Here is a 24,627-nt window from a genome sequence, read left to right as displayed (position 1 = left end):
TCCCTGGCCCCACTTTCTTCCAATATAGTAATTGCACTTTTTTATACTACTTCTGTGTCTTGTCTATGCAGATTCTTGTGCACATTCTATGTCATAATTACTTCCTTAAGCACCAATTTCTTCTCAAGCAACCATTGGCTTCCTGAAGACGGAGAATTGACCAGCTCACCCCCTTTACCCTGAGCACCAATTTTTATCACCATAGATTATTACTCATGATATAAATATTCGTAGATCTGAAATTAGATCTAACATGCCACAGAGTTCTCTGAAATGAGAGGTGATGTTACTGCTATTTCAGTGCACAGAACAGCCCACTAAAACTTAAATCAACATTGTGAAGAGGCCCTTACATTGATTAACATACATCTGGATCTTAAATCTAAATAAAGAGATAAGATTTCCTTAGAAGAGGTGTCCAAGTACAGAATAAAAGAGAAGTTCCTTATTCATGGACTTTGTAAAAGTCAATGAAAGTATTTACATTTTATTACAGACTCAGTAATAAAAACTTTTATGTTGACTTTTTAAATCTAGTTCTTATATGACTTCTGCTTCTCCAAGTTTTATCAACCCTTGAGCACAAAGTGAGTCATAATGCCTGCAACAGTTTGCTTGTATGTCCTCCATTATGACACAAGACATGTTTCACCCAACACACACATACATATTTCTGGAATTCCTGGGGACAAGCTCTGTATCAGCTAAGGAAAATATGGTGACAAAGAAGGTCTTGTTTAAAATACCTGGAAATGTTGTGCATACATTATCATGCACGATTTTGTTCCTACAATCTACGCACAAACATGCTCACACAAACGTTAAATGCTCATTGTAACATTTAGTATCAGACTTCACAGGGAGATTGAGCAAAGAAACTATCACTCAAGGATTTCTTTGTTTATAGCTCCTCAGCAAATTTTTCCTTCCTGTTTGCCAACACCATCTCATCTTTGACAACAGCTCGTCTGCTGGACTATTCATCCTCAGCCTGAAATTACTTACTGTCTTTTCTCCCTGGAAAGCCTGAAGGGCCAACCATTTGTTCTCAGATGTCTGGTTTCTTTACTATTGATAGAGAAACCTTTAACGCCTTTCTCATATTTTGAAAACAGGTTTCAAACTTGCAATGATTACCGATTTGGCTCGCTCGGTCTTTTGCCTGTGAGTTTAGCTTATAGACTAGAAGGCATGTTGGCACTTGCCACTGTTTCCATTTTCCTTGTCCTGGTTGTTTGTTTCTTTACCAGTATTTTGCAAACCAATAAGCTAAATGCATGTGTAACATAACCCTGCCATTTGCTGGGTTTTCATCTGTCTTCAGCCTCTGGATTCCTCAACAAGGAACCGGGAAACATCAGCTTCAGCCAGTGTGTGGAAGCAGGGAGCTGCTGCAGGAACATCTTTGCTGGAACTGTCAGATGTCTTTAAGGCGTGCACAGCACTGTCTTTGTGAGCCTGTTCTGTTTTACATGCAATTGTTCAGAGATTGCCTTTGAGTTGTCTCTACCAATGGATTTCTGTGGAACGCATTGTGCAATACGAATCTTAAATGGTCTTATTAAAAAAAAAAACCTCAAGAGTCAGGTATTGGGGTGAACACTGGAAGATCAGAGAAGCAGAACAAGCCACAGCTAACCTCACCTCGCCAACTTCTCAGCCGATCCTGTTTCCTCAGACTGGGAGTCTCTGAGTCCTCATCAGAATGGATCTCATCTGAACTGCTGCTAAAAGCCTAAAAACTTAAAAGCCTCTAGTTCCTGTCCTCATGCCTTATATACTTTTCTGCTTCCTGCCATCACTTCCTGGGATTAAAGGCATGTATCTTTCCCAAGCAAGACATGAGATCTCAAGTCCTGGGAATAAAGGTGTGTGCCACCATGCCTGGCTCTGTTTCCAGTGTGGCCTTGAACTCACAGAGATCAAGAATGCTAGGATTAAAGGCATGTGTTACCACTGCCTAACCTCTATCTTTAATATAGTGGCTGTTCTGTTCTCTGACCCCCAGATAAGTTTATTGGGGTGCACAATATATCAACCACAGCATTGCATTCCTCGTATACTGCTGTGAACTCCACTGTAGTAAATTCATGTATGTCTACCCTTCCCTGGGACACAGACAACTGTGTTGTCAGTTCAGGGATATAAACTCCAACTTTTTGTTAAAACCCCAGCTTTCAACCTGGGCTACCAAGTGAGTCCCAGGAAAGGCGCAAAGCTACACAGAGAAACCCTGTCTCAAAAAACCAAAAAAAAAAATTTAAAAAAAAAAAAAAAAACAGCTTTCTGGCAGGAGGGATCCTTCCTGGAATCAGGAAGAGCTAACTGGATCCCATTTGGACAAGGCCTTGAGGCCTCTGTGACCTCCATCAGGATGACAATAGCCCCCCAAAGGTAGGTTATGGTGCTATTCAGTCTTCATCCCGTAAGGAAGTGGATCGTGGGCATGCATGAGAAGCAAGGCCTTCTCCACACTGTTTTCACAATGTGTTAGCTAGCCCTGCGTTCTTGTCCCTCCCGCCTACGCACACTCCCCCTCTCTGTATCTCCATCTCTGCTGCCTTCTCTTCGGATCTTCTGACAACTCTCTCGGGATGCTGTCTACTTTTCTGTGAATTAGTGTAGTGGCTTTCTTCGTGTCCACAGAGCTGTTTCCCTCCATAAAAACAGCTCATGTGAAAACGTTTCTGCCAGCTGCTACTGCTTTCTAAAATTATCTATTTTCACTTTGATTTATAAATACGCTACAATTGATTAGTTAATACCTCTGGGTACATTTATAAAAAGTAAAAAGTAAGGCAAATACCACTGACACTGAGTTGTTACAAAAGCACGAAGAAAGAGCACCACCTCTGCCTGAGCAAACCTTCAGGCAGCACCTGAGTCCACAGTGGCCGGTGTCCTGTGCCCTCAATGGGAAATAGAGCCCAGGGCCAAAGCCATGAGCCAGTTCAAGGGCATCAAGGCTTCTTCCAGCACAGAAAGGGTCCTAACCTTGTAAACCCAACAGCTATGGTGCCAGATTCCAGAGTCAGATCTAAGTAGTTCCATGTATTCTTCCTCAAAAGCTGAACGGTGATGTCAGAACTGCTTGTAAATGGTCGACAGTGAGCGTGCAATAAATAAGCAACTGTGTGCTCTTCGGGTGCATACTGTTTCACTTTCTACCGCCCTAAGCTGTGCTGCTTTCCTTCCTCTCCCTCTCTTTCTCTCCCTCTCCCCCCCTCTCGTCACTTATTTTCACTTATCTAAGGACCTGTGTTCAGAAATCCTACTCTATCAGTGTACTTGTGTGTAGTATGTAATATGTAAGCTACTTATAATGTAATTTGTGTATCTTAGGCTTTTTGATTCTTATTCATAAATTAAAAGCTACAAGCTGTACATTTTTAAAGCCCAATGTAAGCATGAAAATCAAAGTTCTATGGAATCCAACTGAAAAATGTAGAGTGGGGGATTCATTCAGTGAGTTTAGCTGACTGGGGATAAATATATTTTATTTCTAAGAAAATATATCATATAGGAGAAAAAAGTGCACATGTAAATGAATTTTTAAATATCCCAAGTCAGGGGGAAGATCAATATAATTCAACAAGAATATATTACAGCCTTCTATATAATCAGCTCTTGGTAGGAAGGAGAAATAAAAGAAGCAGAAAATGAGATTTCTGCCCTTGAGGAGCTTACAATCCTATTAGAGAAAGGATTTTAATTCTCTCTACGGGGCATTAAACAGGTGCATTAAACCATGGAGAAAGGCTGTGCAATATGCATACATGTATATCTACCCTGAGAGAACTGCAGGACACTGTGGCTTCTGCCATCTAATCCATGACAGCTTGACAGTGAGGTGGCTGTCACTCTGCAGCAACAGGGAGAAGCTAAAGACATCGTGGGAAACCTAAATATGTGTTTACCCCACTCATAGGGACTTGATGTCCCAAGACTGTGGACATCATCATGCTGACCCTTCTCTCTCTCTCTCCAACTTTGCTTGAAAGCAGAACAGTTCTAATCAACATATTGTCTTGATGTTTGTCCATCTGAGCAGCAGACGAAGGACAGATACAAACTACAGAAGAATGAGCCTGTTTGGAATCCCGTCTTCCTCATCCTGTTGGGGACAGTTTCCCTTTTGAATGTCCCAGCTCACGAATCTGCATGACTAGTCATCTTGGTTTCAACTAAGAATTTTGGACCAGGTGATCTCCGTTTCTAAAACGTACGGGCCTACCCAAGTCCAACCGGAAAGCAGAGACAAGCCAGGCACGCTTCCGTATGCAGGGGTAAGGTGGCTCTCTTTGAAGTGCATATCGGCTGAGACAACCACACTTGATTCTCAGTTGGCCGGAGGACTTCATGTGACCCCAACTACTCAAACAATTCAGACTTAAGCTCTGTGATCAATATGTTTGGGCATGCCGTCTGGCTTGTCCCACACATCACCAGCTACGATGCCTTTCAGAATTTAAGTGGTCAGTAGATTTGGGTTAAATGAAGGAGGGGATAGGTACAGCTAGAGACAGGAGAATAAAGGTTATAGATAACAACTGCCACTGTCCTCCCTGCCCCAGAGAAACAGCTCCAAAGGAGTAATCAAGTATCCTGCCCCAGTATCAGAACAGGTTTCTCCAATGTACACAAATATATATCCACATACTCTGTGTAGTTGTTGTTCAAACGTGCAGGTAGCAATGAGGCAACGTGTGAAAACCGTTGACCCCATGGAGCTTACACCAACTCATCTGTTTCATATCATGTGGTGAGTGACTACCCTGAGTGGGTCTTTTTCAATTCCCAGTAGATGAGATGAGCCCTGGGCTCCACAGACAACTGTATTGAAGATTCCTTTAAGGAACTGCACATAGCTAATCAAGGAGAGAATAAAGGGGCTATCTCAGGGAAGCCATGAGTCAAGTGTTATGACAGGGTGGAAGGCAAGACTGTAACAGAGTGGAGAGGTTGCATCTGAGCCAGATGGATAGCTCATGATAGAATGCTCTCCTAGCATGGACTTGGGGTTTCTCCCCAAACACCAACAAAGAAATAAAAAGAAGGTAGAGGAAGAGAAGGTGAAAGAAGAGGAGGAAGAGGTGGGGAGGAGGAGGAAGAGGAAGAGGGGGAAGAAAAGAGGGAGGAAGAGGCTGCACCCAAAGAGCAGCATTACCCTTCAGGCTCCCAAACCTCCACTACTTTTAATAACAATGAGAAAATCAATATCCTTTTGAAGAAGTCTAAGTAAGCCTGTTTGGGTATAAGCTTCTGAACACAGCCATGTGTGTTTCATTTTCTTAACTAGCAGTGTCGGGGCCTGGACAGAATGCTAATTACTGAATGCTTTGTAGACATAGAGACATCTGCCATGCAGTACACAGGACAGAGTATTTAATCCCTCTACAGTACAAGAGCTGGAAACTGTTGCCAGTCCGCATTGTCAGGCTAGACATCCCAAACAGGCTGAATAGCTTGTCCAAAGTCACCCAGCTCCCAAGTGAGGAAACTGGGATTCAAACTAAGGCAGTCTGGTGCCTACATCTACGTTTCAGGCACCCATTTCCAGCTGTACTGCCATTCTGTTAGTAGGATGAAAAATGGTTTATTCAAAGAGGTCAATGACTGTGGATGCCCTAACCTTCCAAGGAAGCACAAATGTGCAGTTCCCTTAATAAAGAAGAAAAATGTCTTCTCTTATGGTATTTTGTTCTTGAGGAAACAATTTAGGTACAGGCTGTTTTCCGAGGCTTCTCAAATTGATAGCTTATCTCTACTTTTAATTGTATTTATTAATTTTTTCAAGACAGGGTTTCTCTCTTTAGTTTTGATGTCTGTCCTGGATCTTGCTCTGTAGAACAGGCTGGCCTCAAACTCAGAGATCCACTTGGCTCTGCCTCCTGAGTGCTGGGATTGAAGGTGTGAGCCACCACCTCCTGGCGATAGTTTATCTCTAGATGCACTGTTACCTTGAAGAACTTGGACATCGAATGAAGATTTTGAGAAAGGAAACTGTTGAATCTTGCCATCTTGCCATCAGACTAGGCCTGGGCGGGTCTCGCCTGAGAAAGTAAGCCACGTGGCTCACACTGTGAAGAAAGAAGAGAGGCGATGGGTACTTCCCACAAGGATCTAGAATTTCTTGGAAAACAAGTCTGAACACATCTGAACATTGTCTGGTGTCCACTTTAAACATCCTGTTACTCCCAAAGTCACCAAATGCTCTGTGTGACTTTAAGGCCTCTGCTAATTTGGAAGAATGAGCCAGCCCTCTGGCAGCGAGCTGCTGGCCTTGGTGAACAGAGTCTGTAGTATCTCTGTGGGATTTCCCATGAAGAGGTTCTGTTGGTGCTGTTAACGGGAGACCGAGCACTTTGTTCTCCTAGTCTGATTAAATTCACAATGTGACAAAGGAAACTACTAACACAGCCACAATTATCACAATGACACTTGTAACCCCCAAAAGAATTCTTTGCCATTCTAATGACAGGCCACCTCAAAACTCTCAATTATACTCAGTGAATGATTCTCAGCTCCTTTCTCTCTCCTGAGAGTGAGGTTTGATGTTTGCACCATCAGGATAATCAGAACAACCGCCACCTATGCTGAGGCCGATAGCACATACGAGGCAACCCGGTAGGACACTAACCGTGAATACCTACAGTCACCTTGAGTGCCGGTTGTTGGGGATCACTGAAAAGGACACCTGGCTCACTGTTAGAAAATTCGGAACTATTAAGTCACCTTACTTTTTCATCTGGTTTTGTTTAATTGACAAAACACTGCGTAAAACTGTGAAGAACATATCATTGTGTAAACATGACTTCACATGGCTGACTGTAGTTGCCATGACAACATCACAGTGTACACATATCTAACTGAGGTCTGCCTGCACCCACTAACCACTCTTTACCTCTCCCCTCACTAGGTCTCAGGCTGTTGAAAAGTAAACAATTGCACTTAAGACCATGATTGATTCGTACATTATGCTAAACAATGAAGATATCTTATCGGTTTGCACAATCCCTGTCCATTCTGGGGCTTTTTCCTACTGAAGCAGGGAACTGGAGATGGAGGAGCAGGCAGGGGGATGACAGTTGGTTCTGGCTATTTCCACTGTAAGCTGCCCTCTACTGTGAATGGGTTTATTTTCTGCTCCGAATGCTCCTATCTCCAACTGCTTTACATTTTGTGTTGGCTTCGGAATCTGCTGGTATGAACTGCTGGAAGCAAAATCCAACCCAGGACTGCCTGGGTTAAACCAGCCATGCTGGGCTCTAGCTTTTAGGCTCCCCTTTGGGATGAGCCGAGATCACAGTCTTCATTTTATCCCAAGTATTCTCCTTCCTTTAGTCCTGCAAGAAATTGGATAAAACGTTATGATCTTGTCTAAGCCAAAAATCATTGCACATTTCCATACATACCACACATGATGGTGTTCTGCTAGGGAGGAGTGACCCAAGAATGAGCATCCATTATGGTCATGGGAACCTGAGCTCAGGAGACTGAATGGCTGACAGGAACATTCACTGAGAAATGTTCCAGAGGGAACCCTCCTGGACCCCATGGGGAAAGAGTTTTTCTGTGGTTTTCCAGGCTCCATCCATGATCTCCAGAGACTCAGTGTAACACATTATGTAATTTGACATGGTACATGACAGTCGGTGTCCCCTGAAGCTCAACATTGCTTTGTCTTCATTGTTTCTTTGATCGTTAGATATACATTCATTCATCTAGATATGCATTCATTCATATTCCCTTCTCTCCATCTTGCTTCACTGGAGGCTATTCTTAGAAACAGCTCCAGGATCTTGGTTCCCAGTCTGCCAGCCATCACCGCCCAGGTGTGGAGCTCCTGAAGTGCCTTTCCCATCATCTTCTCACCTTCAAATGTGGTCCCTGAGAGTTGCTGACATTCTCTCTGAAGGCCACTGAGCTTGACACATCACTGTTCACTGAAAACCCTCAAGGGTCCACCATGTCCCTCCAGATAAGGTCTGGCTTCCCCGGGCCTTTCTACATTATCCAGATGGCACGGTTGGGCTTCCCACACTTCCAACATCTGCACCTGGGTTGTTCTGTGGATAACTAGAATAAGGTTCTCAGTCTGTGCTTCCTTTGTCTCACTCATCAGTGTAAGCAGGTCCCCTCCCTAACACTATCAGGCCTCTCAGCTGCATTAATGTGTATATTGATTATTCCACTTTATTCATTGTGATATAATTATCTCGGTGCATGTTTGCCTCCTCATTAGACTCTAATAATAGGAAATGGCTTATTCATCTTAGAGTCCCATCTTTGTGGGCTTAATGAATTCATGAAGTATGCAAATGAGGGAACCAGAATCATGTACTGAGGTTCCTTCCAGATCCCTGCTTCTTGGCAGTACCTTCCTGATCTTGTACTGCACAGGGTCCAGGGGGCAAAGGACACCGCTTAAGAGCCCGTGGCTGAAAAGAAATGCAGACCTGCTGCTTAGGATTGGGGCCAGAAGTGGTCACCATCCCTACTAAGTGCAAGCCCAAGAGACCTGAGCTGGGTACAACTTCCTTCCCATCACTGAACTAAGAGAAGCAGTGTCTGGAATTTCAAAAACAGAAAGTTCCATGGTATTCCCCCTGCTGGAAATTTTCCATTGTTTCCCACATCTAGAAGACGGCATCCAAATCCATCTGCCTGGAATGTAAGATCTGTCCGGTCCTGTCCTCCCTGTCTTTTTCTGGCCCCCCTCACTCTTCCTCAACACGTGCCCTTCATCCATCCTCAGATTCTGCATTCATGTTGTTTAACTTCAGTGTTCTTACATGTAATGTGCCACTGGCAAAGAAAAGACCCAGGCCCATTTCCTTCTCCTCATCCTCACTTAAACAACACCAGCTGTTTGTCAGGTCCCAGTGCAAAACCGTTCCTTAGAGTAAAAGCAATCACTTTCCCGTTTAAAATCTATAGCATTTATGATTTGTGATAAATTAAGTTTATGTACTTGATATTTTGCTTAGTTATCTACAGCTGTAAAATACCTTTCACTTGGTTACTATTTTCAAATACGATGTCACATCAACAGTCTTTGGGGAGTCATCAAGGTCAGTATCGTGTCCTTGTATTTTTGCATGTTGCCATGACTCCAAACCCTCCTATAAAACTACAAACACTTGGGATAGTTGGTTTGATAGTTAATCTTGATTGTCAACTTGATGGGATTTATAATCACCATGGAAACATCTCTAAGCATGTCTTTATGGGTGTTTCTAGATTTGATTTGCTGAAGTAAAAAGACCCACCCTAAATGTGGGCATCACCATGCTAGGGGGCCGAGGTTCAGGACTGGATTAAAAAGAGACATGGAGCTGAGAGCCAGCAACATCTCTCTCCTCCCACTCTGGTGTCCATGCTGGCCTAGCCATGATGGACTGCACCCTTGACCTGTGAGCCACAGGAAAGCCTGTCCTTTCTTCCTCAAGCTACTGGGTCAGGAATTTTGTCACAGAATTAAGAAAAATAACTGATACAGTCATATTAGGAGTGGAAAAATCAAATAAAACCTTCATACAGAACCTGAACTTATTTCTATTCTAGACATCTTCAAGAAGGCATTTGATTCTTCTTTAGTGCATATGGATGATATAGAAATTGGGTTTCGTTGTAACATCTTCATCCATGACTATCATATCCACCCCATGACCACCTTGCTCACTGTCCCTTCCTGAGTCCCCTTCCTTCTCTCTCAACTTTCGCAGACATGAATATTTTAATAGAAGTAATAGTGCCTTTCTTGACATGGCCTAGGAGAAAAATTGATTTTGTCAAAGTAATAAACCACCTCAGAAGAAAACACGTCATATGGTGAGATGGCCAGGGATGAGGTCTAGGCAGAAGCAAGAGTGTCACCACCTGGTTTGACCAACCACAGGGGATATCCATTTTTAGATAAGACCAACAATTGTCAGTTTGGCAGAAAATTAAGCCCCAGGGAAGTTGAACAAGAGTTAAACGAGTCCTGTGAGAGATGTGCAGAAAGAGCCCAGCCCCATGAGAGATGTGCAGGAAGAGCCCAGCAACCTGAAGTCCAGGGCTTCAAACCCTGGAGGTGACGTCAGACCACCTTTGCTCTCTCTCCCAGTAACTACTTTTTGAAATTTCACCTCTTTAAACCTATTCATTCATGGCTTGGTCTTAAGAATTAAATGATCTGTAAGAGCCCTCAGAGAACACGGGTTGGTGTTAGAAACAACAGCTGCCCTGGTGGTACTACTACTATCGTGTGTTGTGGCTACAAACTGTCAATCTAGGATGTGCAGTATTTGGAATTTCAGACCAGCAGGTGGGTAGTGAACATGATGCGAAGCTCTCATACTCTGGAAGACAGTCGTGCAGAAGCAATAATGGCCAGAATCTGGAGGTTGGCAGGAGCTTCTGAACAACTCTGATCCTCAAAAAGTGGCAACTGGGATTGGCTAGATGGTTCCATGGCTTGGGGTACTTGCAGCCAAGCCCAATGATTTGAGTTTGATCCCCAGAACCCACATGATAGGAGAGAACTGACTCTCAAAAGTTGTCCTCAGACTTTCATATATGTGCCAGGGCCTCGGGGCATGCCAGTGAGGAGGTTCAGTGTCTTCTCCTGGTGTGGTGGCAAACTTCCTCAATCAAGCTCTCCTGCTGTTTGCTTCCAACATCTTCTGATAAGCTCATTGGGATCCCAGAAACATCTTCATTCCTTCCCTGTTTAAAGGGGAACTGTACCACCTCCCCAGCAGCTGCAGCACCTGGGTTTTCCAGGGTCTTGGTTGATGTATTTTCCATGAACGGGGCAAATGCTAAGGCTTTCACGGGACTTCCCATGCCATCCATAGTAAGCTTGCTAACAAGTGGAAGGCAGATACTGTCCTCATGCTTCCTGAGATGTCTTAGAACTTGCTTCTCTCACTCCCTCTTGTCTCAGCCTAGTCTTCAAAAAACACAGATAAGGAGGCATCCCAAAGTCCTCATTAAAGCCTTAGACCACCAGTACACACCCTGCAGAGTACATCTGCTAGAATGCTACTTGGCTAGTAACCTCTCCTCTTTCTATAGAAAGGGAGCTGGATATGTTTAGCTTCTTCAGTGCCCATCAAGTACCAATGTGCACAAGCTCATAACATGTAAGGCTAGAGCTTCCTGTGAACTGATTTTGGAAGCAGGAGATGGCCAATGCTAACCCTGAAGAAATGCAGGCAGTAACTGCATAATACCACCCCAGTAATGACTGAAATCACCTCTTAGGAGGTGAGAGCAGAGTATCAGAAGATGAAGAGAGTCCTTGTCTACACAGCGAGTTCAAGGCCAGTCTTGGCACATGAGATCCTATCACCACCCCCCAAAAAGAAAAAAAAGGCACCAAACACCTAACGAGATTGATTTTTATTTAAAAATAAGGGAGGATTGGGTGCCTCCTACTTACCAGCCTTATATGAGACACTATGCTGGCAGGCTTCCGACTTGCATCCCAGAGCAGCACCATCCAGTAAAAGCTCCAGTGATAAGAGATGTTCTTACCATTGGGTAGGAGAGCCTCTAGCTCTGCTGGCTACCAAAAATGCACCTGGGAACCTGAGGAACTGCATTAAATTTTTAAATTTTTGTTCTTTTAAGTATGATTTACCACTTAGGGCTGGTGACAGCCATTTGGACTGCACAGGTCTAGGGAAGGAAGGCAACGTCAAGAAAACCAACAAATCACTTATCAAACAGGGAATCCAGCAAGGAAAGGCTAAGGTTCTGGTGGAAGAGTGTTAGACCGAGGGAGGTTGTAAGTCAGTGTCCTGGGAGGAAAACAGGGGCAGTGAGAGCTGTAGGTCACCCCCAGGAGCTAGGATTTCCCTGCATGCCATTTGCATTTTACATTGTTTAAAGACTGCTATAGCCAACTGCTCTACGGAAAATATGAACGTATACAAAAAGATGCTTGGGGTGTATGTGTGTGTGTGTCTATGTGTGAGTGTGTGTGTGTGAATGCGTATATGTGTGAGAGTGTGTGTGTGAGAGTGTGTGTGTGAGTATATATGTGTGAATGTGTCTATGTGTGAGTGTGTGTATATGAGTGTGTATGTGTGTGAGTGTGTGTGTATGAGTATATATGTATAACTGTGTATGTGTGTATGAGTGTATATGTGTGTGAGAGTGTGTGTATGTGTGAAAGTGTGTGTGTGTTGGGGTAAACCTGGTGGTTTGCCTCTTCTGCTCAAAATAACATCTCCTTCTTATTAGTATGTATTTATACTCAAAAGGCATATACATTTGGGCATCAATATTAATTCATCTAAAATTAATAACATATATGCATATGAATATGTAACATGTATCATCCTGAGCATTTTTTAAGTATAGGGAGGAAGAAACAACTTCTTAAGTGTGTTAAAATGGATTGAATAAGCCAACATGCATGCACCCTTCAGAGTATCTGTACCCAAGAAATAAATGGAGTAGCTGCATGCAAAGCCCACACAGTCATCCTTAGACTCTACAGAGCCAATTTTCGTTGTAGCAGGAAGAAGAGGAGGGACTCAAAAAGAGTTGAAAGGGCAACCATGAAACCAGCTAATGGTGAGGAAAAAGGGCCATGTAGAGAGATCAAAACAGACAGGTTGATTAATTAACCTGGCAACGAGAACGTTAACAAATGGTTGTGGGCTATTTAAAGTTGCTCTTCTAAGACAAGGGCCAGTTGGGTTGTGTTAGTCATGGAAAGAGCACTAAAGCCAGGAGATTAAAGCTGTGGAAGAGGCTATTTATGGCTGCAAAGCTGTGGAATCAGTGAGGAATTCAGAGCAGTGTCCTTCTGTGGAGGTCTTTAAAACAGAATAGATTCTCATCAGTCTCATTTGAAAGGTTTAAGTGTGATCCTGCCTAAAGGCAAGGTGATGAACGAAATGAGTTCTCAAGGTCCCAGCCAGTCAACCCAGGGAGCCCACACTAAGGACTGAATGCTGGGATTTTCTTTTGTTTACCCATACCTTATTGTTTCACACCACCATGTGGCCACACCGGGTAGAAATGCTGGAAATTTTGAAACCAGGCATAGGCCTTTGGCTATGGCAATCGTATACTCACAAGCTCTCAGAACTGCATGGTCTGTTTGAAGATAGCCATCTGCAAACTCGGCTGGCATCGACGTGCTTTCATTGGAACCTTTCATGACCATAATTTAGAAATAAAAGCTAATTTCTGTGTTATCAAGAATAATGCCTAATTCTCTGGTTGTGCATGTGCTATTCCGTAGGAACAGGATTTGAGCCACAATAGGCTGAGTTCATGACATAAATACCTTTTACTTATGAATATATTTGTGCATATGCCAGATTGCGACCCTTTTACATTTAACAGATGTGTTGAGTAAATAAATGTGACTTCAGTGACAGTTCCATCAAATGAATTCAAACATAATATCAAAGCAGTAGTAGATTTGCTTGCAGGAAAGCAATAATAGTTGGCACATGACTGAAGGCTTCACACCAAACATAATTTTAGGTACACCACATTGGGCCAGTGTGCCGCCTCCTACCTCCCCTCTTTAATTTATGTAATAAACACGTCAGCATCCATTAGCATCGATTAAGCTCTCCTGTGAGCTAACTTGAATTGGAATTCATATTGTCACAACACCTCCCCTGGAAAATCATTCTGTCAAATGTGGACAGTGAAGTCAACCTACCGCCAGGCTGTTCAAGCAGGAACCCTGGGAGGCTGTCGTCTTCAGGATCTCTGTAGCAGAGTCTACTTTTTTTTCTTTAGTTGAAACACACAAATAAGATAATTCGCTATTGTTACTTCATTGAATACTTGTGTGACTACATGCAAGGTTCAATGCTAAAACAGGCACTGTAGACAAAGCAAGGACTAAAGCTTCTGCATTCCTGTCTGGGGAAAAGGGCATGGATTCCAGTGCGGGGCTAGATGACAAAGCTTTGCAGGCCACAGGCTCTGGGGCTCTGTCGTAGGCTTCGGTGCCCCCATTGCAGCAAGATGATGTGTAAGCCGTGGACACCGGCGCGGGCATCACTGGAGTCCTGGGATTTCCTTTACAGACAGTGCTGGGCCACATCTAAAGCACACACCGCAGTGTGCGGCCTGCTCCCTGTGGTAGTGGAGGACAGCAGAAAGGTAGAACTAATAGAACAGATCCAGGGAGACGACTTTGTGGGTAAAAGCTGCACCAACCCTGACAACGTAATGCAGTCTCCAGAAACCCACATTCAGGAGGGAGAGACAAAGTGCTCTCTGACCATCACATGTGCACCATGGTGTGTGCATGCAAGTAAAGAGATAGATAGATAGATAGATAGATAGATAGATAGATAGATAGATAGATAGATAGATAGATAGATAGATGGATAAGGGAAAATTTTAAACTAACAAAAATAAATGTGACAAGCACTGTGGAAGAAGTAAAACCTTTCGGTGCATTGTAGACGGGATGTCCTCAGGATGTAGTGACACCTTGAGGACGTGAGCCTCACGAGGATGGCTCCACAAACTGGCCAGGTACAGTTCCACGGGCCTTAGCTTGCCTGGTCTTCCTGAGGAGCAGCTCTTGCAGCGACAGCTGGAGTTTAGTTCCCAACACCCACACCAGGCAACATGACCACCTTCAACTCCAATTTCAGAGGACCGAATGCCTTCTTGTCTTGAAGGACACACACACACACGCACACGCACACGCACATGCACACACGCATGCACATATATATACATAAATTAATCTTTCTTTTAAAAACTTAGGTCAGAGAAGTGGTTAGATGGCACAGAAGTAGATGCCTTTAAGTCTGGTTTTAACTTCAAGGGATTCAAACCCTGGAGAAGCCTATTCTGATCCAGTGATTGTAATGGTATCACTCTCAATCCTGATTGAAAATAGAACAGCAGAGAAAGAGGGAATCTAGGTTGGAGGCTGTTGCAATAGGCTGAGTAAAAGATTATGGAGCAGATAAACATGCTGGAGGTGTGAGGGGTGGCAATATTCTGAAGGAGGTTATTGGATAGGAAATGTGAGAAAAGGAGGAGTTAGTGAGGATTCCAGGGACTTGGGAATAACCAAAGGATGACCCAGCAATGACTCTACTAGGTACATAGCAACTGAAATGAAATCAGTGTGTCTAAAAGATACCTACAGCCCCATGTTGATCCCAGCATAAAAGGCCAGATTTGAAATCCACCCATGCTTCCATTAGTGATGGGTGGAAGAAAGAAAACTTGGTACAGACACATGTATACTACTCAGGTACATAACAATGAACCTTGCTTACAGCTGTGTGGGTGAGCCTGGAAGGCCATGTGCTGAGTGTGATAAACCAGATTCAGAAGGAAATACCACACGCCCTTCCTTCTGGAAGCTGAAGAACTTGACTGCTAGAAGTACAGACTGGATGGATGATTAGCAGAAGCTCAAGAGGAGGGAGAGAGAGTGGGTGGGAAGAGTCAGTCACCGGGGGCTAAGTGTTGGGAAAATAAGGTCTTTTGTCTAATACATAGTATGGTGACTGCGTTCATTAGTAGTATAGTATAATTTCAGTATCACAAAAAGAAAGGGTTTTGAATGTTTCACTACAAAGAATAATAGAGGCTTGGGTGATAGATGCTAATCATGTAGATTTGATTATTTCACACACACACACACACACACATATCACATTATCCTCCATAACTTGTATAATTATTAGATGTTGATTAAAAATAAAACAAAGGCACAAAAGAGAAAAGGTGAGAAGGCCACTAGGTACTGGGGGAGAGGAAGGAAGATCAGAGCCCTGCACACAATTATGTTCCATTAAACACCAACTGGGCATCTAACAATGTCAGGAAGCAGCAAGGCTGAGAAGCTAGCTTCCGGAGATTTTGGAGATTCAGAAAGTGGTTTAGACACATGGCATAAGGGTTGAATTGCTGATGTGCATTTGTTACTTAAAACCATGAAACCAATGTGCTCACCAAGAAGGGCGAACAAAAGGAAAGTGAGGAGGTCCGAGCATCGCACCCAGGGAGGACCCAAAAGTAGGAATTCAAGAAGGTGAAGAGATCCCAGGAAAACGAGACTCAAGGGAGCAACCAGGACATAGGAAAAAGGCAGAAAGAAAGCCAAGTGGGAAGTAGTATCGTCCCCTGAACCAAGAATGCATGTCATGTTGGGACAGAGGTGAGCCACCACCCTCAGCAGCATGGAACCACTGGAGACACTGGAAGGGAGAGAGCCCCACCTGCGTCCACTCAAAGAGTTATTTCACCTAAGGAGCACACACGGCTTGTTGGTTTTTTGTTTTATAAGGGATTTGTTGGCTTGTCTGGCTTTGTTTAGTTTTTTAATGGACAAGAAAAGATGGTAGTAACTGGGGGGAGAGAGGCAAGAGGGCTTCTGGTGGGAAGACAACATATTTGGGAGGTGGCAGAAAACTCTGGGAGAAAGGGCAAACTGGAAAGAGAAGAACAGCGCCAGAGCGTGGAGAATTGGTAGAGCGGCTCCCATGGCTGGCTCAACTGAGTGAGATCATGTGTGGAAGCTGGTGTGTCAGATTTACATTCTACCATGTAAAGTGCTTGACATGGTGCTTAGCAGTTACAGATTGACAGCTGGTGACATCCTCACTTCATTAAAAGGAACGAGCTGATATGATCTTCCGATCAGAGTGCAGTAACCCTCAATAGTCAGAGTCATAGAATGCCCACAGTAAAAGAAAGACAGTAGTAACACTGAGTCACACTGACTAATGTTCAGTACTCAGGGTTGTTAGAAACAGATACCTGACAAAGAGTAGGAAGAACAGTCAGTAATGTTTGCATTTGATTTGTATGGCAAGTCTGTCAAAGCCTGGGTCTCACGTGGCACTTGAGTCCTTAAAGATGCCCAGTGTACGGATTGGCTAACTACCTTTGCCTTTTTTTTTTTAATTTAGCATGATGAAAATCCCTTGTCTGTTGCTTCGCAAACCCCACATGACACAATGCTTCCACACACTTGTCGTATTTCTTTATGGACTTACAGTGATCCCCACCCCCGCCCCCTGGGTGCTCTGTGGAGCAGAGGGAGGCCAATGGAAGAAACATGGCTGCCCTTTTCCTGGGGAAGCGGATGCAGGGAACAAATAGCTTTCTGACTTACATTCCTAGTTTGAATCCATTTCTGAGCCCTAGTCATGCAGCCAAATTCCAGTGGAAAGAGAAATCAGGATACACACGAAAATGACAACAGAGTCCCCAGCTCCTATAAAAACAGCATGTGTGCTGCCCTTAGGAGTCAGATTTTTCCACATGTTCCATTGATCCTTTAAATTCAGAATTGATCGCTGAATGTCTGCAAGGGCACCTTCATGGCAGGTTGATTTGCTTTTGGGGTCACTATGAGAAGATGTTCCAAGTGCTTCTACCAAATACAAACATCCAAAATGCAACTTTGCCTTCTAACATCTATGATTTTTATAATTTTCCATATTCTATACATATTAACACACATCAAAGCCTCCTAGCGTACTCTATCTTATTATTACAGCCTCTGGGATACATGACAGGATTCTTAAAAGATAGCTGTCATTTATTTGAAATGTCAGTATACAGCTCCTTTCCAAAATTCCATGTGTATGTAGAAACCATTGAATTGAGTAATCCTCCAAATGCTATTATTTTTCTCATTGTGTGTGTGTTTGTGTATCACATGAACACACAAACATCCTTGTGTGTTCTTCCAGAAGCTGGAAGAAGACATCAGATGTTCTGCTCTGTCACTCTGGCCTCATTCCCTTGAGGCAGGGTCTCTCACTGAATGTGGAGCTAAGTTGACAACAAGCCCCAATGATGCTCCTGTCTGTGGGACCCCATAGCTCTGGGGTGACAGTCACACACATGCATAACCAGGTCTGGGTTTTTATATGGATGCTGGGGATCCAGGCTGAGGGTCTCATGTTTACACAGCAAATGCTCTTACCCACTGAGCCATCTCCCCAGCCCCACTGTTAATTTTTAAAGTCCTAATTTTTGTCTGTCCTGAGCAAGAATGTAAATGTTTTAATTCTTTGAGAAAAGTGCTGGAGTAGGTTTATAGTTTCTCGGCCTCAGACAACTTATATTTAGGGAAGGAACATTTCTAATTCAATTTACAGTGATGTCAAGAAACAACACGTATCTGCAGGCAAAGATAAGAAAAACACGCAGGAGTACACAGTGATAGCTCTACTTAAATAAATAAACTTTTGGTACTAGTGATTAGGTACACAGGATTATTATATGTTTAATTGGCTAACGTGACAATTTGGAATTACTTCTAGTCACATTTAATTGGATTTGCAATCTCTGGGGAAAAAGGAAATAGAGAATCCTAGCAAAGAAACAGCCATAAAAGTAAACTGTTTTCCAAGGGGTGCTAAGTAATGAATTAATATCCATTCCACAATAGTTTTAATATCCCCCAGCTTAATAAGACCAATGCAGTGACTGTATGCACTGGATCTGGAAACTAATTCAATTAGACGCAAGGTTGGGAGGAGGGGTTATCTGTTGAATTGTAGGGGTTTTTTTTAATTTTCAGTTGTAAAAAGGCAAATTTAATCAGACATAAATAATCTTTTAACTCAGGTAAAGCCTGAGGTGTGCTTAAATGCCCACCTAATAGCTAAGAGCTATGCTAAGCTTGGAGACATCGTCAAGTCTGTGTGCGTGGTGCAGCATAGAGCTGTTGTGAAGTACGGCCCCACAAAAATGGGCCTTTAGGATGTGAAACTGCGCATCTTTGGAGGCCTCAGACAAAGGAACAAAAACAGAGCTTGAGCATCCCTTTTTAGCCATGAAGTATTCCTGGGCTCTACAAATGGAAGATCCCTGTAGAAGACAAACGGCTCATTCCTTCTCCTATGGTTTCAGTGTAGCTTGAAAAACAAAGTCACCTACTTTCTGTGTCCTAAAATGTGTTTTCTTTTGCTTAATCTTATCAAGTTAAGTATGCATATTGTAAAGCCTTCTCCAGTGTGTGTGCATGCTGCCTGTTACAGTTTTCCCTCTGCCTTATAAATTCATGGTATTTTACATCTGTTCTTGTTCCAAGGAGTGCCATGATTGCTGACTACATGTTCTGGCTCTGTGGAGGAAGCGAACACTGTGTAAGCAAGCTCATCAAACTGTATTGGCAGGTAAAAACTGATGCCCCAACCAAGGAGGAGGAGTGCATCTCATTTTCAGAACCAAAATGAAGGATGAGTGCTTAAAAGACCACTGAAAGGTAGCTCTGGGCAAATCAATCAGACAGCCACTGCCCAGTGGTAATGTGTCTATAATGAAGGAGATTTCTGAAACTAATTTTAAGGGCAAAATCCAGAGTTGTTAACCCTTGGCCTGTACTGGAGTTTTACAACTCAATATAAAATTTAGACATCCCAGGAACTATTTTTCCACATTTAAAATACATTATGTATTCATACATTCTTTCTGAGTTACAGGCTTTAAAACCAAACATCTGAAGTGATATTAATTGCATCATCGAGGGTAACGAAAAGATGAGGAGCGAACATGGGGTGATGCATTAAAAACTGGGCAACAGCAAGTCTTCTGTCACTTGTTCAAATGACAGCAGGAAGTCCTCTCAGAGCCCCACTAGATGCCAAAGAGAAGCCATCATTTCTCAGACTTATAAGGAAAACTTGTGTCACTAGTTCAGTCTCCTTCTGTGTAAAATTCTCAGTAACTTATCTGTTCCTATTTCAATATTCGGAGCTCAATTTACCCACTATAAAAAATATTTACATTTTTAAAGTAGCCCTGTTGCACTTGAAACCCATCATCTATTTAAAAAGGGGGGGGGGCGAGTTTCAAATAAACACTTCTAATCTCAAAAAGAATTCCCTAGTAATAATTAGATAACTATGAAAAACAAAACAAACAAAAACAAAACAAAACAGTGAATGGCTGGAGTCAAGCTAAGAGCATTCAGTTCACGACATCTGACAGCTCACCACCACCTGTAAACACAGCCCACTGGAATCCACCACCTTCCTCTGGCCTCTGACAGCACCTGCACTCACATTAGTCACACACACACACACACACACACACACACACACACACACACACACACACACTCAATTTTAAAAGAAAAATATTCTTAAAAACTAACTGTAAAGAATTGGTAGATATGAAAAGCAAGCAATATTATATACAATAGCAGACATTTGACTGGAGGAATTCCAAGATATTCTAAAAGAAACAAGAGAGGGTTTGAATCTCAGGAAGTGATCCGCAAGTCCGATGCAAAGATTTGATTTGAGTTATCCATTCACGAAACAAATACATATTGTGTGCATGCTGCATTTCCTACAGTGAATTAGGGAAAATGCATCCACTATGGGTATAAACAAAGACAAAGTATAAGCCTGATATACAAGAGTTTTTTTTCTTTAGTTTTCAAAAAACATAAATATTTTCATTTTATTCATCTTAAAGTAAGAAAATAATCTCCACTTAGCAAAACATACATGTTTGCAATGACAAAGCTTAATATCAAAAATCCTTTATTTTGTTATTCTATATTAATAAGTGATAAGAAAATACACTCTCCATTGTATTCTTTTCATTGGAAGCAACATGTGTAGCGAAAAGAGTCCTTGACTGCAGGCAAGGCCTGCTTCAGATGAGCTCTAACCTCAACTAGCAATAGACCCCAGCTAAAACCAGTCTCTTCAGCCAAAGGCGCTTCAGTAAAAAGTAAGGCATGGCTGGCCCCCGGCGCTTGAGAAGATTATCCCCAAAGCCCATTTCAGTACTAAAACTTCATCCAAAATCTTAGACTCATCCAAAAATGACGTCAGCATTTTTAAGAAAAATGAAGCCACTGTAAAGTCAGGGATGCCTGGCTATCCAATTCACCCTGGCAATCTCACTTATCAGTTTCATAATGCTCCTTGACATCACAGTATAGAGATATACTGATTACATCTACACATCTATTTGTTATCAACCATTAAGGTTGGCAGACAGAGCCCAGGAATGTGGTGCATGCATGTCCTCTAGCACTTGGGAGAGTGAGCAGAAAGACTCAAGAGTTCCATGGGGGCACAGCAAGACCCTGCCGCAAAAAAAAAAAAAAAAAAAAAAAAAAATGGCCTAGATGGGCACGATTTGCCTCTCCTTTAAAGATAAGAAGTTGCTGTATACAGGAAAGGGAGTAAAACAATGACATATGGAAATGCTATGATGAAACACTCTACTATTTAAGCTGAGTCAAAAAATGAAAAAGCAGTCACTACATTGCAGGTAGTCCCTAACGTAAAATGGTTTGACTTGGAGATAATTTTTAACTTCACACTTGTTTGGCTTTTGATTTTGTTTTCACTCATAGTACAGCATTCAACCATTACATGAGATAGTCAATGTTTTATTATGAAATAGCCTTGGTACTAGAAAATTTGCCTAAATGATGCCTAATGTAAGTGTTCTGAATGTATTCAAGGTAGGCAAGTCCAAGCTGCAGCGTTTGCTATGCTAGAAGGCATTTCAGATTAGATGGGTGAAGCTATTGGAACATAATGCCACCATAAGTCCAAGGTGCATCTGCTACTTCCCTTTTTAAATGCATAAAACCCCTGCTCCTCTGGTTAGCTAGTCTCTTTGAAGGTCTTGACACAGAAATGGGAACTATCAGAATGTAAAGATTTTAGTACCAGTCCCCATCCACTCTGCATATATTGACCTACAAACACAAGTACAAAAGTGCTGATCTCTGCCATTGTTAACTCAGGAACATGTTTCAAGTGTATGAGAAACACTTTCCATATCATTACTCCATCAGGGGTGGAAATGGTGTAACAGTCTGTGCCATATGACAGCTCACACTGAGCGACATCACTCAGAATAAAAGTGTTTGCACATCTTATTCTATAATAGCATCACCTCTGCAGAGGTAGAGAGGGTTGAAAATAATGTATGATGGCTGCACTAGAAAACACTGTCCCTGTAGCGAGATCCCCAGTCTTCGGCTACCAGCCATCTTTGGGGAGAACACCATGAAACTTCATCACAAGGCTGAGCTAATCAGCAAAATGGGAGTGCTTAGGTGGGCTGAAAACTGGTTGTTTTGAATCAGATGCCTTATGGTGTGTATGCATGTGCATGTGTGCGTTATAGAGGTCAGAGGATGGTGTTAGATGCCCTGAAACTGGAGTTACAGGCAATTTGTAAGCTGCTCAATGTAGGTACTGAGAACTGAACTCTGGTCCTCTGGAAGAACAGCAAGGGCTCTTTACCACCAAGATATCTCTCCTACCCCTGAAATAATACAAAACCTTTATCTAGTCAGAAGGTCTGTTCTACCTCCCAAGCATCCAATCCTCATTGGAGGTCAAATTGTCCAGGATCATATAAATGAGGAGGTCATGCTCTCCCACTGCCAGACAGTTCTCCTGTGTTCACATTCAGCCATGTGTTCACAAGACATTCATCAGTTTGTATGGCCTTGTCTGGTGCAATGAGATTGTGGAAACCAACCCTCTCCACACTGCTCATCACATGGAGCCTGAGGAGACAGCAACAGAGATTTTACTGTAAAATAGCCACAAGAGAAGTGCAGAGAAATCCCGCTAAGCGGGAACAAGCTGTCCAATCTTTGGCTCGCTCCCCACTTAATTTTTGTTTTCTGTTTTCTTCATCAGTCAGGCCTTCAGATCACAATCTCAGTACCTCCTGAGAATGAGATTCAGTTGACAACCCTGAATAATGCTCACAAACATCGCACACAGAGACAACAGAGAGAGAGAGAGAGAGAGAGAGAGAGAGAGAGAGAGAGAGAGAGGAGGGAGGGAAGGAGGGAGGGAGGGAAAGAAAGAGAGAGAGACAGAGACAGACAGAGGGTGTGTTTATCTCATTGCATTAGAAATTGACCTAAACATAGTCACAAACACCAAAGCAACGTTGAGAAAGAATTATGACTTTTACTCTATTATAAGAAGGTTGTAATGTTTCTGGTATAAGAAGTTGAAATGTGGGCCGGGCGTTGGTGGCGCACGCCTTTAATCCCAGCACTTGGGAGGCAGAGCCAGGCGGATCTCTGTGAGTTCGAGGCCAGCCTGGGCTACCAAGTGAGCTCCAGGAAAGGCGCAAAGCTACACAGAGAAACCCTGTCTCGAAAAACCAAAAAAAAAAAAAAAAAAAGAAGTTGAAATGTTTGACATAACATCAATTTCAATGTTTCATTTTAATGGCAGCAAATAGTAAAACTGGAACTAACAAAATCAGCAATTGCAAATGGAGTCAGAGCTCCTGTAGTTCATAGCACCTGGAGTGTGCAAACACCAATCAAGATATACCAACATCTTCTATTTGAATTCATATTACATCACTTCTTCCCCTTGGGCTACTGAGGTCTTTGTTAGGATGACATCATCAAGGTTATCTATGCCAGCAATTCCAGTTTTAAGATAAACAACTTGCTGTGTATCTGTGGACTGTCCTCACTGAAAACTCTCAGGCTGTTGCTAATCTCAGCTCCAGGGCTGCAAAGTTTCTAGTTATCTGACTCTAGGCATTCCATTTAAAGTAGCTGATTGAAAAAGGACAAGAGGGAGGTTCCCCAGCAGGACTACTCATAGTTGACTTGAGCATCTTCATGATGAAGTGTTGCCTCACTCTCAGGCTAAGAAGTCAGTCATCACCAAGCTGTGTTCTAAAACAAACCCATTATCAAATTATGCTACATTTTCTTGATTTTGAAAAAAAATGCAAAAATAGTAACCAAACAGAATCCTTTCTAAACCCCCTTTCTTCATAGAAACTTCCCTAATAAGAAAGCACTTCATAGTGGGCTCTTGCCTCTAGACAAAGAGCTCCTGAAATGCTAGAAGGCTTGGCTGTGAGGAAGCCAAGGGCTTTCGCAGCAGGAGGGAGCCCTCTTTGGGGATTGTTGGAAAAGCTGGTGACACCAACACAGGCCTGTGTGAAGAGCCTGACATGTGGAGCCTCTTTCTGCAGTGAAACAGCAAAGGCTGAGGGAGGCCGAGCCAACTTCACGGGTCCTCCATCTGTGCAGAGAACACTAAGACGTCCCATCCAACTCAAGTTGTACTTGGCATTGAAATGTTCCTCTTCTCAAAACTATCAATGGCCTGCATAGCTTCCCAAGAAAGCTCACTAAAAAGTTTTTTGGGTTTGTTTGTTTGTTTGTTTGTTTGGGTGTGTTTCTTCTACTCTCAAAGGCCAAAACCAAGAACTGGACTTTTCCTACTCACTTGCCCAAATAGTTTAGTGCACTATATTGGCCCCTAAGGTATTCCCATATACATCCGGGGTGAGCCCACCAATCCACTCCTTCTCTTCCTACAGCACTCTATTTCCTCGACCCCTTTCGTCATTGATATTGGGCCTAGAAGAGATACCTGCTGCTTCTAGCACTGAAGACAAAAAATATCCCCAAGCATGTTCTTGTTATAGTGTGCTTCCATCAACTTTGCTATAGCCATTAAAACCTGAAATCTTTACAATTCAGTCATGCAGACACTTTTGAAGTTGGTGAAAACCTTTCTTATATACTCAGAAATTACCTTCATCGTTCACACTCATTTGCAATTAACTATTTGTAAGCACAACACTATATGCTAGGGAAACAGAAGCAGATAGGTATCCCTCTGTCTTGAGAGA

At 42.8% G+C, this 24,627-nt stretch overlaps 1 protein-coding gene across 2 annotated transcripts in view; it reads left to right on the top strand.

Annotated features, from left to right (window-relative positions):
• Positions 1-24,627, top strand: part of Spata16 (spermatogenesis associated 16) — a 286,709-nt gene that overhangs the window by 154,159 nt on the left and 107,923 nt on the right. Inside the window, exon 5 of one of the 2 annotated variants that reach the window (XM_016000865.3) lies at positions 19,052-19,106. In XM_016000865.3, the coding sequence (XP_015856351.1) occupies positions 19,052-19,106 (55 nt within the window). Of the gene's footprint in view, positions 1-19,051; positions 19,137-24,627 lie in introns of both variants that reach the window. The other variant, XM_006971179.4, reaches the window with a different exon arrangement.

The sequence above is a fragment of the Peromyscus maniculatus genome, chromosome 6 (genome assembly GCF_049852395.1).
Source record: "Peromyscus maniculatus bairdii isolate BWxNUB_F1_BW_parent chromosome 6, HU_Pman_BW_mat_3.1, whole genome shotgun sequence".
NCBI classification, from domain to species: Eukaryota; Metazoa; Chordata; class Mammalia; order Rodentia; family Cricetidae; genus Peromyscus; species Peromyscus maniculatus.
The sequence above is the reverse complement of the archived record's forward strand: the minus strand, read 5'-3'. Positions and strand labels throughout refer to the sequence as shown.